Source organism: Halichoerus grypus, chromosome 5 (genome assembly GCF_964656455.1).
Source record: "Halichoerus grypus chromosome 5, mHalGry1.hap1.1, whole genome shotgun sequence".
NCBI classification, from domain to species: Eukaryota; Metazoa; Chordata; class Mammalia; order Carnivora; family Phocidae; genus Halichoerus; species Halichoerus grypus.
Window position 1 is genome coordinate 114,745,613 of NC_135716.1, and position 17,968 is coordinate 114,763,580.

Here is a 17,968-nt window from a genome sequence, read left to right on the forward strand (position 1 = left end):
ATGATTTTATCTTATTTCAATGAAGTCCTAGTATAAATGTATAAATATTAAGCAAACTATATAATACTATGCTTTTCAATTAAGCTACTCCTTTTATTATTTTTATCATCATGTGAGAAGACAGCAGTTCTGTCATTTACTTCTTTGGAAATACTTTCTTAACTATTTCAATTCAACATGCAAAGAAGAGCATTAGTTCATTTTAAAAGATCTGCACAGATGTCGAAGTATGATGGAGGCTCTTAAAACTGACAATGGATATTACCTGTCACAGGCAATTTACAGTTACTAATGTCAGTCTTATGCTTTCCAGCATTCAATAAATGTTTATGGTCAGCTTTATGCTTGTAGGAAATGCAATGGATTTTTTACTGAACACCTAATATATTCAAAGCAAGAAACAGGTAGGTCTAAAGTATATGAATTGGTTTTGAATTACAGAAATACTGGCTTTTATGTTAAGGCTTTGGAAAGATTTTTATGTATGTTAGGTTGAATCATATGAAAATGCCAATATCTGACTAATTTGGAACTAAAAAGATAGCAATTTCATATGGTTCTACTGGTACTCAGCACTCTACAATGCCTGTTATACTTTGAATGTACAATATTTTTAAATTATAAGTTAAAAAATTTACAATATTTTCCAATTATATAATATTTTTTTTTGTAAAAAGTAACCATTATTGTTTTGAAAGTCATAGTGGGACCATTACAACAAACTATATCACACATGGATTTCAGAAATAAATAAACCAATCATTATCTTTATTTTTCCATCACATATTTATGGCTTACTTTACATGTATTAAATGTGGTCACATCCAGTGAAAATACAAAGATTAATCAGTTAGGATGCTACCTTTAAAAACCTATAATTTTATTGAAGAGATACAAATAATTATTGTATGTGTCAGAATGTTTAAAGTAGCCAAAGAAAATCAAAGCAAGATGGGATCAATTTTAGCTGAGGGAATCCAGAAAGGTTTTATGGGCTGTTAATACAGATGAGATTGGACTATATCAAGACTAGAATACTGAGGACAGTGAGGCTAAGATAGATGGTTAGATACTTTCAAATGAGAAAAAGGTCTGAAAAGACCTGGGTGCATTTAAAGAGGTTAACGAGAACCCCATATTTTAATAAATAGCTTAGTTTGTCATCTGCATACATCAATGGAAAACATCTCTTCGACATGGCTTATGAAGCCCTCAGATTATTCTGAAAACCCATGGTGCTACTTAGAGCCATGAAATTTACATTCTAATATTGATAAAGATGATAAAGAAATTGTGTAAATTATAATTTCAGGTAGTAGTAATGCAATGAAAGAGATAAGGAGACACAGGGGCTGATATTTTACACAGGATAGTAGTAAAGAGCTTGCTGAAGTGACTATAACGAAGTGAGAGAAAAAGCCGCATGAAAAGTACCTGAGAGAAGAGACATCTAGGCAGAGACACAGTAAATGCAAAGCCTCTGAGGTAAGAGTGTGCTTGGTATGTTCAAGAGATAGCAAAAAAGCTGATAGAGTTAGAGTGTGATGAGAGAGAAAAAAGTGTTTGAAAGGATAAAATCAGAAGGTAGCCAGGGTTAAGTCACGTATAAACTTGCAGAGCCACAATAAGGACTCTGGATTTTGTTCTAAGCATGCCAGAAAGCCAACAGAAGGTTCTAAAACAATAGTGTGAAAATATCTGACTTGGCTTTTAAAAGGACAACTCTGGCTATGATGTGTTTGGGGTAGTAATTTTGTCATACAGAATCCAATAACCAGAGTCGTGAAGATGATTTTTACCACCAAACTGAATTCATTACCCCTGTCCCTAAATTGCTCCCCATCGTGAATTACCTATCCTTGTGAAGAGCACCACCATTTACCAATCTGCCTACATAACCAACCCAAGAATCAGCTTTGACTCAGCCTTCTTCCTCATATCAAGACACCACATATTTATTCTACCCAAATAGCTTGACTCTGCCTTCTTTGCTTTCACTGTGTTACAAGAGGAATGAAGCATGTTTAACCTGGACTCCTACAAAAGCCTACTTAACCTTGCTGCCTATATATTTGACCCTTCTCTAACTAATTCTTCAAGTCTGAGAAAGATGAATGTGAACTTTCTAAACTTTAAATCTGATCATGTATTTACTCTGCTAAAAGTCTTTCAGTAGCTCCATGTATCTCATAAGATAGGATCTTAACTGCTTAATTTTGTCCAAAGTACTTTATAATCTGGTTTGTCTTTCAATTATGCTACACCTCTCACTATACCTCACTCAAAGCTCTACTGGTGGGGAACAGAAAAAAAAAAATTCTTGTTGGAATCACCTGGAAGACTTTTCCCAAAAATAAATGTGCTTTTCTGGAGATTGAGATTTGTTCGCCCATGAGGGCATGGCCTTCCACTGAAGATGACTGCAACTGTTAAAAGTGTATTCTACCTACCTCAGATATATTGGATAAGAAATAAGTTGAGAGTTTCTGCTACAGTCATACAAAAGCACTTCCATTCCCTAGAATAAGCCATGCTATTCAACAGTACCTTATTCTGTATCTGCTGGGTTTACCCACATCATCTTCCCTAGAAAGTAATTCCCTTTTCAATTCCAAATCATCCTTCAAATCTCATATTAAGTAACGATTTCTTCTGGCAGTTAAGTGATTCTTATCCACTGTTTCTTTTTTTTTTTTTTTTAAGATTTTATTTATTTATTTGACAGAGAGATAGAGAGCACAAGCAGGCAGAGTGGCAGGCAGAGGGAGAGGGAGAAGCAGGCTCTCCGCGGAGCAGGGAGCCCGACATGGGGCTCGATCCCAGGACCTCGGGATCATGACCTGAGCAGAAGGCAGACGCCCAACTGAGCCACTCAGGCACCCCTCTTATCCACTGTTTCTAAAGTAACTTGAACATACCACTATTATATATTGTAATTATTTACATATGATACCTCCTTTTTGGATAGTGGAGCTTTTGAAAGTGGGATATTATCTGTTAAGTACCTATTATAAGGCATTAACTTTATTACATTTATACTCCAGAGCCCATCAAAATTTACTGTTATGTCCTTCACAAATTAATTAATATTCCACATAACTTCAATTTACAATTTTCCCTAATCTCAGAGAGATACACTTTGACCCAATGAGAGATTTAAAGATGAGAAATGAAAACAAGACCAAATCTAGACAGAAATAACTAGCAGGTCTACCTCAGAGACTATAGCAGCTGGACCTCTACCTGCCCCTTCTCAAATTAATAAATCCCCTAATTAAAAGTAAAAAGCTACTGGGGTGCCTGGGTGGTGCAGTCGGTTGAGCATACGACTCCTGGCTTCGGCTCAGATTGTGATTTCAGAGTCGTGGGACTGAGCCCCGCATTGGGCTCCACACTCAGCACAGTCTGTTAAAGTTTCTCTCTCCCTCTGCCCCACCCCCACTCACTCTCTCTCTCAAATAAATAAATAAATCTTAAAAAAAATAAAAGGCTATTGGAAAATTATCTCTTGTTTTAGTAGGATGCTCATAGTTCCATTCATTTTGGACCTGTGGTTATCATAAGTTATCTATCTGTTTTACTTTTAGTATTTCCATAAACCTGTTCAAATTGGGGGTGGAGTGGGGTAATTACAGACCATTTTGAGAATACAGTGAAACCTATGGCCTTCTCATTCATCCATCTATCAGCATACACATTCACTTTTTCTTTAACTTCAAAGGGTTCATAAACCTCTCAATCTAATCTATCAACTGTATTTAAAAAACTTACTCCAGAGGGTGGTAGCTAGATAAATTTAATTTTTTTAAAGATTTATTTATTTAAGAGAGCAAGAGAGCGAGAGAGAGAACGTGCAGAGAGAGGGAGAGTCCCAAGCAGACCCTGCTCTTAGGACCTGAGCCGAAACCAAGAGTCAGTGGCACAACCAACTACACCACCCACGTGCTCTTGAATAAATTTAATTTTAAAACACCCAGCATAATATGATGCATTCACAGTTCCACAACATAGTATTTGCCTTGAAACAAAAAAAGTCCAAAATAACATTTGATAAAAATGAAATATGTTCAAAACTAAAAGTCAACACTAAAAATAGTAACACAGAAAAAAACTCTACCACCATGAGTGTTCAAAGTTAATAAAATACGCTATTAAATATCATATAAGCAATATATCAAGTAGAAACAAATATATGTCTCTAAAAATAATTTAAAAATTCATTTGAAATATGGCATATAATCTAATTTTCATTATTAAGCTTTAAAAATCTTATTTATTAACATATACACATTTCTCTCTTTTCATTATCTTCCCAGATTTCTTTGGGTGGGTAGGCAGGGTGCATAGCTCCAAGTTAAAATTCCACCCCTGCCCCCTATTTCAAATTCTTAAATAAAACAAAACAAAATCAAAACATAACCTAATAACTTTTATTCTGATATTACTTAGGGAATATCTATTAAAATATGGAAGAAACATTAATTTGCAAAGGCAAGATCTTTAAATTAGTTGAGAATACCAAGGTAAATTTTGTAAGTCCACCTTTCTAAGACTTTTGGGAAATTATAGAACCTTAGATTGGAAAGAACCTTTAAAACAATCTGGTTCAGTGGTCCCCAGCATTTTCTCTTCTACATTATACCACAGAACAAGGACACATTCCTATTAGTAACAACTGCTTCCCATAAAATGATTTTCAATTAGGAATTATATGCCCATTCCAGATTCCCCAAGAACCCACAGCTCTACTCCAAACAATCACTACCACTAGAATGTCCTGTCTTTCCATTTGTCCTTTCCTAAAAGCCTGTCTATAGTGATGGAAAACTTATTAGAGTCTAAATTTTTTAAAAATAACCTTTTTGTTTTAGAACAATTTTAGATTCACAGGAAAGCTGCAAATATGGAGAGTTCCTGTCTACCCTTTACTCATATAGCTAAATTTTTTCTTGATTGATTTTGGTAGGAGTAAGCAATTTTTAAAAAAAATGATTTTATTTATATATTTGTCAGCGAGAGAGAGAGAGCTCACAAACAGTGGGAGCAGCAGGCAGAGGGAGAAGCAGGCTTCCTGCTGAGCAAGGAACCTGATGTGGGATTTGATTCCAGGACCCTGAGATCATGACCTGAGCTGAAGGCAGATGCATAACCGACTGAGCCACCCAGGTGCCCCTAAAAATATTATTTTAAAAACTATTTGTTTCTAACTTGTTTTACTGTCAATACTTTCAAATTTGGAGGCTAAAATGGTCTTAGAAATCCTAGTAGTACAGTGTTTGAACAGCAAAATCACAGTAAGCACAAAAATGCAAAAACTGTGGTATACACAGACCATGAAAAGGATACTTGTTTATAGTGTAAGAGCTTAAAATAGAAGATAGAGCACCTTGTTTGATCTCAGCTGTGAACATGCACATCAGATGACTCACATTGTTTAGCCCTCTGTGCATATCCACGAATGACTGTGAAAGTTGCCAGAAGTATTGATGTTGGGTTTACAAATAAATTTTATCAGATAGGTGAATTCACACATATGGAATCTGCAAATAATGAGGACTGACTGTATACACGTACATTTATAGTACTTACCTTTGAAGATCCATTTGAATACATTTGTATCATGTTCTCTGCACCTTGTTTTACTTTAAGTTCTATATCCAATTGTTTTTGTAAGGCCATCAATCTATTATTGCTAGTGGAACAACGAGGGTCACTGCTGGGAGTATCTGGAGTCCTTGGGCAATCTGTAAATTAAATAGTATGTTAAAATTACTTACTAGGACCAATTGCTGCTTAAAATTAAAAGTTAATATTCTCAAAGAATAAAGAATTATAAGGTTTGAAATGAGCTTAAAGTCACCTAAATGGAATCTCTTTATGCTTACAGATAATACAAGAATTCAAGCCAAGAAAATGTTCAAGTAGAGCTGCAGGATCTTCTGCCAGGGATGCATTGAGTCTGAAACTGAATTAGATCATTGTCCCAAGTTTTCCCAACACTATTATGTTTAAATTAAATTAAATAATTTGACTCGTCTATTCAACAACTGAACTAAACCTCTACTTATTACCTGATTGGTTAAAGAAGAAATCATATTTAAACATTATACAGATTCCTCTAAAGTAAATCTTTGTAAATAGAATATAATGTCACCATTCTTTATAGTAATAACTTAAACATACACATAAAGGATTTCACATTTGTTTTCTACTAGGAGGATGCTCAGTCACAATGGAAAGTGTTTCAAGGATACTGATTGATACCACATTGCTGATGGGGGATATCTAAAACTTCAAGTCCATGGTTTCTCATAAAGCATACAGTGGTACTTCTATTTTAAAATAAAAACAAAAACTTTGAACAGAACCTTCTAATTATTTTGGGTAATCCATTATTGTTAAAATACTTCTACTAATTTTACCGTATAACTAAAATTATTCATATTGAAGTTCATCATTTTGTGTTTTATCTACCCTAGGTCCCTTGCTTATAAAAAAAACAACTTAGAAGACTAGGGTACTAGACCTGGTTTAGTTGTAAGTAACTTGGCAATCACTGGAAAATTGTCTAAACTGCAAGTTACTTAACCTTTGTGCTTAAGGGTTAAGTGCAATAAAAGATGGTATGACCAACTGATTTTAATGACTGTTTTACATTTGGCTTTATATTCCTTTAAAAAAATTCATGAGTTTAAAAACAATTCAACATAATTTGTTAATTAACTTGCAAAAATACAGGTGCTATGCTAGTTACAGATATAAAATACCATTTTATCATTTACATACTATATTGCAAAGTGTAAGTCTTGATGTAAGTGCTCTATAAACTCATCAATCCTCATAAACAGCCCTATAATGAGCACTGCACCCATATTATAGAAAAAGAAAACTAGGGCACAGAGTGGTTAAGAAACTGGCCCAAGGTCATATATCTAGCAAGTCAGTTCCATACCAAAGTCTACCTTGTTAATTGCTATGCTATGCTGCCTTTTTACCATTTAAAAACCTTGTAAACAACTATACTAGACTCTGCATGTATGCATACTTACATATGTAACAGTATAATTACACACACACAAATATGTATATGTATGCATATTAATCCTTAAAATAACATCTTGAGACAGATATTATCCACATTTTACACATCAGGAAACAGGCAAAGTCACACAGTTACTAGCTGAGATTCAAATTCAAAAAAGGTTTCTATTGTAACTGAATTCCCCACATTATAATAAGCTGCTCCAAAAGCTGATTTTATAGGTGACATATTCTTTTTTTTTTTTTTTAATTTTATCTATTTGACAGAGAGAGAGAGACAGCTAGAGAGGGAACACAAGCAGGGGGAGTGGGAGAGGGAGAAGCAGGCTCCTGGCAGAGCAGGGAGCCCGATGCGGGGCTCGATCCCAGGACTCAGACCATGACCTGAGCCAAAGGCAGTAACTTAACCGACTGAGCCACCCAGGCGCCCCTATAGGTGACATAGTCTTATTAAAAAAAAACTAATATTAAGTATAGACAACTTTCCAGATCTGGCTCACAAATGAACTACTTAACATATTGTTATGGACAGAATGTTTATGTCCCCCCAAATGCATATGTTGAAACCATAATGTGATGGTACTGGAGGTGAGACCTCTGGGAGGTAATTAGATCATGAGGATGGTCTCTCTCTGTCACGTAAGGATACAGAGAAAAGATGCTGTCTGCAAACCAGGAAGAAGCCCATTACCAGAACTCTGACCCTGATGGCACCTTGATCTCAGAGTTCTCAGCCTCCAGAACTGTGAGAAATAAATGTCTGTTATTTAAGTCACCCAATATATGGTACTTTGTTGAAGCAGCCTGAACTAAGACATATGTACCATAGTGGTTAAGAGTACCTATGTCTGAATCTCAGTTTTGGAAATGAGATTTAGTACAAACCATATAATAGGGGGTAAGCTACTTAACAGCTCTGTGCCTCATTGTCGTTATTGTTAAACAGTAAAAATAGCATCAAGCTCACAGGGTTATTGCGATTTAATAAATTACGTGTAAAGAGCTTAGGAAAGGGCATGGTGCATAGTAAATATTTAATAAACATTAACTAGGAGTAGTCATTGTATGAAGTGTAAGCATATCTCCTGTTGAGTCCATAAATGAATTGCACATCATAGTAATGACTAAAAAGTTAGGTAGACTCAATCTGTGAACAGTTAAGATTTTCTTCTTTCCTTCCTTCCTTTCTTTCTTTCTTTTAACATAAATGACACAAGACTCTTGTAAGAAATTGAAGTCACATAAAATTTGGCATATAAAGTTAATTTATAGTAAGCACATTTTAAAAAAAAGAACTGGGATGCATTCACAGAAGGCTCTCAGTTGAGAAAAGTATGGAAATGTGTTTTCTGTAAAACAGCTGATCATGTTTAGCCTAGGGTGAGAAAGAGAAATGATTCTTGCCTAAATATTTAAATATTTGTCTATCCACTTACTATTTCCCCACAGGGCAAAGAATTAGAACAAACAGATAAAGGTAGTGAGGATAAAAATTTTTATCACAAAGAGAAAATTCCTTACATTTTAAGTTATCTAATAAATAGATTCCTTAAAATGTAATAAAATCCCTTGTCTCTGGAAGCATTTACACAAGGGCTAGATTATAAACTGTTAAAGAAGCTATATAAGAAATTCTTGCACATTAAAACAGGTTATACTAAGACACTGAAAGATATACTGATTATAATAGTCTGTGAATTTGTAATAATATTATAAAATCTAACACTATTTTTATGGAAAAGTATGTCCTCAGTTTTAATAAGGATTGTAAGAACATAAGAAATAACATAATGATTAGGAGCCCGGGCTCTGGAGGTCAGAATGCCTGGGTTAAAATCCTGTGGCTACTGCTTATTGGTGTGGTTTTGATCGTATACTTACTTCACATCTCTGTGTTGCAGTTTCCTCAGCCACAAATTGGGGGTTCTTGTGAAGATAAAGCCTGTATAGTGCTTAGGCCAATGTTTAGGATTCCACAAAATTACATGTCAGGGCACAGTTAAGTAGCTGGTATTTCTGCTCATTTAATCTTCAAAGGAACTCACAAAGGTTTGTAATATAACTTCACTTTACAAATAAAAACAACTAAAACTTACAGAGATCAAGTAATTTGCAAAAGTCACAAAAGTGTATGCCAAGGCAGAAATTTAACCTTAGATATGTCTAGTTTTATAAAGCCCACTTTTTTACTCATTTAGAAATCAGAGAAACATTTTGATGTCCCCTCAGATTTCACCTATTCTTCCTTTTAACAAACTACTTTTCTTCTCTCCAATTTCCTTTCTTATAGGTTATGGTAAATTACAGCATTATAAAACATATGGTTGCCAGTATATTTGTTAAACACTTTTCTTCATGGTAAAACATATTTCAAAACAGGGGTAGCCGGAACTCCCTATTAATGTTCTCGTCTTTCAAAAAGGCAATTTTAAAAACTTCTGAAAGATGAAATTACTTTTCCACTCTAAGAAGATCAAATGTTGAATCTATTAAGTATATACTTTGCCACTTTAAAAAACCATACCCCATGATTAAGACTCATGTCAAATCTCCATTTGCTGTATCTATTTGCTATTATTACCAAACCAGTTTGGGGGGGGGGGGGGAGAGATTACAGGAATTATTTGTACTTCTAACCATCTAAACATTATCATACAATTTGAAATATAATCTGTTACATAAAACTCAATAACAAGGTTTTAATATGTTTATATATTAGATCAAAAAGGTCCCAAATAAAGTCCCACTTTCATAGCTAGGCATTAAAAGCTTTATGCTGAAGTTAGCTAACTTTCCATTACTGCTTTTTATCAAATTCAATGTTTGCTTTAAAAAAATCTTTTTCTATCCCCCAAAATGCAATGTACTTGTCTTCCTCCATACCACTGTTAACTCAGCTTAGGCATTACCTTTTTCTTCCCTAACCATCCCCCAAGCTGATCAGATGCCCTTTCTAACAATGTCTTCAAAGTATATTTTCTTCCCTCCACTGAAATATACATTACACAGTATTACAATGATTTATTTTCATGTCTGTTTTCCCCGAGACTACAAGTATCTTGATTTAACAATTTTAATGGAATAGTTTAACAGCAAATTGACACAGAAAAATAGCAGACTAGTACTGAAAAATAAGTAAGTTTAAAAATGAGGTGGAGGGAATAGAAAATGAAAGATTAAAAGGCACAGAGGGCAAAACAAAATCTAAATATATCTTAACTGTATTTCAGGAGAAAAAAAGAAAAATGATTCAAAGACATTATGTGAAGAGAAAAATGACAAATTTTTCAGAACTTATAAGATACCAATCCATGAATTCAAGCTATCCAATCAACTCCAAGCAGATATATATATAGGGGGAAAAGTCCATACCTGGACACATGACGGTAAAACTTCAAAAAATCAAAGACAAAGAGAAAATCTTTTTTTTTTTTTTTTTTTAAGATTTATTTGATAGAGAGCACAAGTAGGCAGAGCGGCAGTCAGAGGGAAAAGGAGACTCCCCACTGAGCAGGGAGCCCGATGCAGGGCTCGATCCCAGGACTCTGGGATCACGACCTGAGCTGAAGGCAGACGCTTAACTGACTGAGCCACCCAGGTGCCCCTAGACAAAAAGAAAATCTTAAGAGCAGCCAATGAAAGGGTACCTTTAAATAAGCTACTGTAGATTGACAGCAGACTTTTCAAAAATAGCAATGAAAGCTAGAAGAAGACAGAATGATAGTTTCTTTCTTTTTTTTTTTTAAAAGATTTAATTTATTTATTTGACAGAGAGAGACACAGCGAGAGAGGGAACACAAGCAGGGGGAATGAGGGGGAAAGGGGGAGAAGCAGGCTTCCCGTGAAGCAGGTAGCCTGATGTGGGGCTTGATCCCAAGACCCTGCGATCATGACCTGAGCCGAAGGCAGACGCTTAACGACTGAGCCACCCAGGCGCCCCCAGAATGATAGTTTCTTTATAAGATATAATTATCAAGCTTGTATTGTAATTTCAGTGAAAATACCTTGCAAGAATGAAGAAAAAAACTAAAACACTACCAAGATGGAAAGAATGTCACAAACATAAACTCTTAAAAAGAAAACTCTAAAAGTGTGGTACAAATCGATATATCAGAAGAGAAATAGGAATGAAGAGCACAAAAAATGTTTTATATGTGAGAAACTGTAAATGACTATATAAAATCAATAAAAAAGTCATGTAAGGGTTTTAAGAAAGCTAGAATAAAAAATAAGGCAACAACAATAAAAAGTCAAGATATGGGTAAGTGGAGGCATCCTAAGGCCTCTGAATTGTATGGAGATGAGTAAGAACAGTGATTAACAGTAGTCTTTGATAAGCATGCATTTTATACTGTCCAAATTAACCAAAATTTCCAAAATAATTGACTGATGTTTAAAAATACTATAAAAATGCCAAGAAAGAAGAGAGAAAGAAACACTGAAAGCATAAAATATAAACCCAAATGTATCAGTAATTATTTAAATATAATGGACTAATGATCTAGGTAAAAGACAAAAGATCTTACACTGATTAAAAGATTAGTCTGGGTAAAAACGAATACAACTAAATGTAACTACATGTTATTTACAAAAGACATATCTAAAACATAGTAATATAGAAAAGCTGAAAGTAAAAGAGTAGAAAAAAGATATTCCATGCAATCAATAATCCCAAACCCCAAACTATAACAGGCAAGACACTTTCAGCACAAAAATTACTGGAGATAAGGAACTCATTTCACAGCAACAGAAGGTTCAAGTCACCTTCTATTGAAAAGATAATTCTAAATTTGTAGGTCCTCAAAAATATGGCCACAAAAGAAAGCAAAAGTTGATAGAATTAAAAAGAAAACAGCAACTCTACATTCCACTAAGTATTAACAATGTTTTTAGTAATTAATAGAATAAGTAGACACAAATCCAGGTAAGGATGCAGATTTTAACACCACAGTTAAATGCTTAACCTATAAACATACTAAGAATAACACCCAGCAACTGGAGAATATGCATTATTTTTTTGGCACACACAGAACATAAAGCAAGTCTCAGCAAATTTCAAGGGACCACAGGGTAATTAATAAAAAAAAAAAATCAATAAATAAAGGATAACTGGAAAGTCCTCATGTTTAATAAATAAAAAATACACTTTTAACCTAGTTCATGAGACAATACAGACATAATGAAAATGAGAAAATATCTCAAACTGATCAAAACTTTAGGTGATATCAGCATCATGGTGTCATAGATGTTCCTCCTTTTTGTACCCCCCCCCCCACTTTTAACAATAAATTAGACATCCATCTATAAAGAAAAGTGCCTTTGTGGAATTTGTGGTATCCAACACCAGGCCAAAGGACCTGGGAGCAGTCTTCTCCACATTAGCATTCAGTAATAGGCAGACAAATCTTGGTATCTCAATGTAAATCAAAGACTTAAACGTAAGACCTGATACCATAAAACTCTTGGAAGAAAATGTAGGAAAGAGCCCTTGACAATGGTCTTGGCAATAGTTTTTTGGATATAACACCAAAAGCACAAACAACAAAAGCAAAAATAAACTCAATCTGTTCTGCACAGCAAAAAACAATCAAGAAAATGAAAAGCAATATACAGAATGGGAGAAAATATTTGCAAGTCATCTATCTAATAAGGAGTTAATATCCAAAGTATATAAAGAACCCACACAACTCAAGCAAAAAAAGAAAAAAATCTGATTAAAAATGGGTAGAGGAAATAAATAAACATTTTTTCAAAAGACATTCAATCATGAGGAAGACAAGAGTAACAAGTGTCCTTGAAGGCTGTGGAGATACAGGAACCCATGTATGGGAATGTAAACTGGTTTAGCTATTATGGAAAATAGTATGAAGGTTCCCCAAAAAATTAAAAATAGAACTACCACCTGATTCAGCAATGCCACTCCTGGGTATATATTTAAAGGAAATAAAACCATATCCAAAAGATATACGCACTCCCACGTTTACTGAAGCATTTACTTACAATAGTCAGGATCTGAAGATAACCTAAAGATCCATCAATAGTAGTCTGGATAAAGATGTGGGGTGTGTCTGTATGTATGTATATATGTATACACACATACACAAAATGGAATATGTATTATTCAGCCATTTGTGACATGGATCTTGAGGGCAAAATGCTAAGTGAGGTAAGTCAGACCCAGGAAGACAAATACTGTATGATATCACTTATATGTGGAATCTAAAAAAGCTGAGATATCATAAAACAGAATGTAGAATGATGGTTACCAGACGCTGGGGGTGGGAAAATTGAGGATGTGTTGTTTAAGGGTACAAACTTGGAACTGATAAATAGGTCCTAGAGATCTAAAGCACAGCAGAGTGATTATAAACAACAATGCTGTATTATAAACATCAGAGGTACTAAGAGACTAGATCTTAATGTTCCTACCACAAAAAAAGATGACAATGATGTGGTGTCAGCTAATGCTATGGTGGTAATCATATTGCAATATATAAATGTATCAAACCAACATGTTGTAACCTTAAACTTATACAATGTTACATGTCAATTATATATCAAGAAAAATAAATTTAAAAAATTTTACATATGGAAAATGCAGTTAAGCAATACTGAGAGGATATTTGTAACCCTGAAAACATGTATTAGGGAAGAGAATAAATTTAAAGTTCTAACCATCTGTCTCAAGTTAGTCTAAAAAAAAAATAGCCAAGTCATTCCAAAGAGAACAAGAGAAAGGAAGTACTAAAGATTAGGGTAGAGATTAACAAAATAAAATCAAATACACAAATGAAAGGATCAGTAAAGTCTTTTTTTAATTTTTTGTGAAGGGGCAGAATAAGAACAAGAGGAATCTTAGAAAAGTGGTCAAGGAAGACAAATGGAGAACATACCAATATGAGGAATGAAAGAGGGAATGTTACTACAGATATATGCTGACTTTAAATGGATAACATCGTAAGTTATGTCAATAAATTTGAAAATTATATTAAATGGAGAACATCTTAAGGAATTAATTTCACCAAAAGTAATTTTTTAAAAAGATAATTACCTGTAAAATTTAAAGTGCTGGCGCATCTGTGTGGCTCAGTAGGTTAAACATCTAACTCTTGATTTCCACTCAGGTCATGATCTCAGGGTTGTGAAATCAAGCCTGGCATCGGACTCCATGCTGGGCATGGAGCCTACTTAAGATTCTCTCTCTCCCTCTGCCTCTCCCTCCCACCCCCACTCTAAAAAAACAAAAAAAACAAAAAAAGTGCTATGAGATAGCTAAAATAAAGAGTTAGAAAATATTTGCAATCTGTAAGTACTAACTTCATACTCCATGCTCAATCTCTTCTCTTGCTTAAAATAAGAGGCAAGTTAAGGGGGAAAAAAAATAAAATTTCTCAGTCTCACTTGGAGAAGGCAGTACATGGCACATGTGACCCAATTCCAGGGCAGATATGAGTAGACATCTGTAGCTTTGTTTTTCGGAGAATGCTTTTGCTTTTTTGATAAAAAGAGACTTGCTAAGCTCTCATCAATAATAAGAATCCAAGAAAACGCTGTGGGGGAAACCTACAAAGTGGGCAATGAAATCAGAAAAAACCTAATTAAAGACAGACAGCTCATAAGGTGCCATCCATAATGGCTGAATTATTTGTTGACTTGCCTTTGGCTTGGGATGACTGTGGGAAAGGAGAATGGATAACCTTTAAAAATTCCTACTGCCCTCATCTAGGTTTGACACAGGAAATCATACTATCTATATGGTGCCCAAAATTTATTTTAATGGGCCCCAGGTTGATAATGCTTCCAGGCATCTTACCAAAAGAAATGCAAATCCTCTTTGAAAAAATTCAGACCTAGAGGCACCTGAGTGGCGCAGTCAGTTGGATGACCTCTTGGTTTTGCCTCAGGTTGTGATCTTAGGGTCTTGGGATTGGGCCCATGTCAGGCTCCGTGCTCAATGCAGAGTCTGCTTGAGATTCTCTCTCCTTCCCTCTGCCCCTCCCGCTTCTGTGTTCTCTCTAAAATAAATCTATAAATAAATAAATAAATTCAGACCTAAAAGAATTCCCACAGATAAAGTTCCAGTGAAAATGTGCACACAATTAGAAATCACAAAGCTCAGGTAGAAAAAAATTCCCCCTGAGTGAAGAAAAAAGCTACAGGAGTAGCACTGCAAAAATTTCACTTACTGTCATTATCTTATACAGAATGTGGAAAAGTATATTTAATACGTAAAACTCAACATAAACGGTATCAAAAGAATGACCAGGACAAGAGACTATCAAAATTTTACCAAGATTAACAAAACAGAACTTCTAGTAGTAAAAAATATGTAACAGAAATTAGAAATACAATATATGTGCTCTAGAGCAAACTGGACACAGGTAGAAAGAGTATTAGAGAAATGGAGATAGATCTGAAGAAATTATCATGCATCTAACTGGAGTTCCAAAATGAAAGAGTAGAGGGAATATAGGAGGTGCAAGATACAAAAAAAGCCAAAAACCAAAAAACAACAACAAAAAAAACAAAAAAAAAACCAAACCAGGGGCTAAGAACTTCCCATAGTTGATAAAATATGCAAATCTCAGATTCAGGAAAGTAGAATGAGAAAAAAAAGGAAAATGATAAACATGGGTAATTAAAAACCAACAATGACTATATAAAATAATCAGATCTAATTTGTGGAACTGAAGATAAAATGATAGAACTAGAATATCAACAACAATGGCATATAAATTAAGTGGAGTTAAGCAGATTGAAGTTCTAATATTCTAAGTTTGTTGTATGGTATGGGAAGAAGGAAAACCATTCAGAGTCTAGTTGATAAACAGAAACCAAGTTAGATATTTTCAACACAGGGTATTTAACACAGAGAACTGATTACATCATATATATCCAGGTATTATGCAAAGGATGAGGGACAAAATAGTAACAAAATTAAAGAGCTTAGTCAGGTGTACTGCTTTGGAAGTCATCAGAAAACATGATGTGTTAAAATATCCCTAGGGTTGAGATTTTTCAGAGACAGAACAATGAGTAAAAACTGAATTTGTTAGTAGTATTTCCAACAATGTATAGAGCAATAGATACGCTGTTTTTGGTGTTTTCAGTATTTTTTCTAAAACCACAACTGAGTAGTTGGTTTCCAAGATGAATGAGAGTTCTAGAACATAGGAGCAATCCATATGCTTAAAGGTTGCAGATTACTTAAGGTCTAGCCTTAAACTGGTTCCTTGATTGTTTTGGAGGTATACAGTAATGTAGCTGACCTCGAGTCTTCCCAGGCCCAAGAAAGCTTCCTCAGACTTATCTCCAACAAGAGGTTTCATGTTCAGAATGAGAAGAGCTTAGGTGCTCATAATTGACCTTTCATCAAGCTATTAAAACACCTTATTCACAAAACACCCTAAAAAGGGCATATATAGTCCATCCTCCAGGTTATATAAATGAGAAAAACAAGTCCTGGAGGGGATGCAAGTGGTATGTAACCATACAACTAAATGATGGTCCAACCTGGATTAGATCTCAGATCATATAATCTTTGATCTTTATTTTATACCCAGCTGACTCCCAGTACACAATATTCGTGAAATGGTACTTGTATAGCCAGCATGTCTGCTTATGAAACAAGGACTATTTATTTACCGCATTAAAAAAAAAAATACAAGAGGAAATATAGTTGAAGTGAACCTAGCCACATTTAAATTAATCAAAGTAATATGCTGAAGCACTAGCTTACTATTTATCTCCTTCACAAACTTCCATCTAAAGTCTTAGCTACTGTTCACTTGCCAATATTCTGGTTTTCACCTGGTACTTATAAATTGATATTTTAAGAATAAACTGCTCCCAGGACGCCTCGGTGGCTCAGGAGGTTAAGCATCTGCCTTCAGTTCAGGTCATGATCCCAGAATTCTGGGATCGAGTTCCGCATCGGGCTCCCTGCTCAGTGGGGAGTCTGCTTCTCCCTCTGCCTCTGCCTGCCGCCTCCCCTGCTTGTACACTCTCTCTCTCTCTGACAAATAAAATCTTAAAAAAAAAAAAAACTGCTCCAGAATCTTGCCATGTGTTAGTTATATTAATTGTTTATATCTCCCCGCAAATTGAGCTTTTGTGTTTAAACAGATATGCTTACCATATATAGCCATCTGAACCTGCTCAGACTATAATGAATGCTCACTTATTATTAATGGATGCTTAACCAATTATTTTGTGTACTCAGGATGACCTCTGGCATAGGTCATCAACTAAAGTAATGTTGCTGAAATCTTCTATAACTAGTACAACCTCAGGTTTAGCTTTCTTAATATTTTACAAAAATTGCATAGATAAGATTGTGGGCTGTAACATTATTTGTTTAAGGTTAAATAAGCAACTTAGGCATTAAAAATTTCAGAACTGCTTGTATCTATTACATCTTAGTGTTTGGAAACTGCACACTGTATCTCCTGGTAGAGAAGACTTCTTTATTCTGTACCTAGGGCATGCACAGTTCTTCCATAAATTCTCCTAAAGATGGTGCTACTTTATTTTTCTTCTTTCCTACCTCTGATTACAGTACTGTGTATCCTCAACTACTATACACCTGTTAGACTGGTTAAAAAATATATTAACAATACCAAGTGCTGGAGAGGATGTGGAACAACTAGAGCTCTCATATATTCCTGATGAGAATGAAAAATGATACAGCCACTCTCGAAAACATTTTAGGAGTTTGTTTGTTTTTTTAATTTTTTTATTTCAAAATTTTATTTAAATTCTAGTTAGTTACCATATATGGTAAAATTGGTTTCAGGTATAGAATTTAGTAATTCATCCCTTACATATAATACCCAGTGCTCATCATAACAAGTGCTCTCCTTAATACCCATCACCCATTTAGCCCATCCCCAGCCCACCTCCTTCCATCAACTCTGTTTGTTCTCTA

At 34.7% G+C, this 17,968-nt stretch overlaps 1 protein-coding gene across 2 annotated transcripts in view; it reads right to left on the reverse strand.

Moving 5' to 3' along the window:
* PKN2 (protein kinase N2) overlaps nt 1-17,968 on the reverse strand; it is a 139,540-nt gene that overhangs the window by 67,712 nt on the left and 53,860 nt on the right. For both annotated transcript variants that reach the window (XM_078072793.1, XM_036099453.2), the window contains exon 3: nt 5,590-5,744. In XM_078072793.1, coding sequence (XP_077928919.1) covers nt 5,590-5,744 — 155 coding nt within the window. The remainder of the gene's footprint in view (nt 1-5,589; nt 5,745-17,968) is intronic.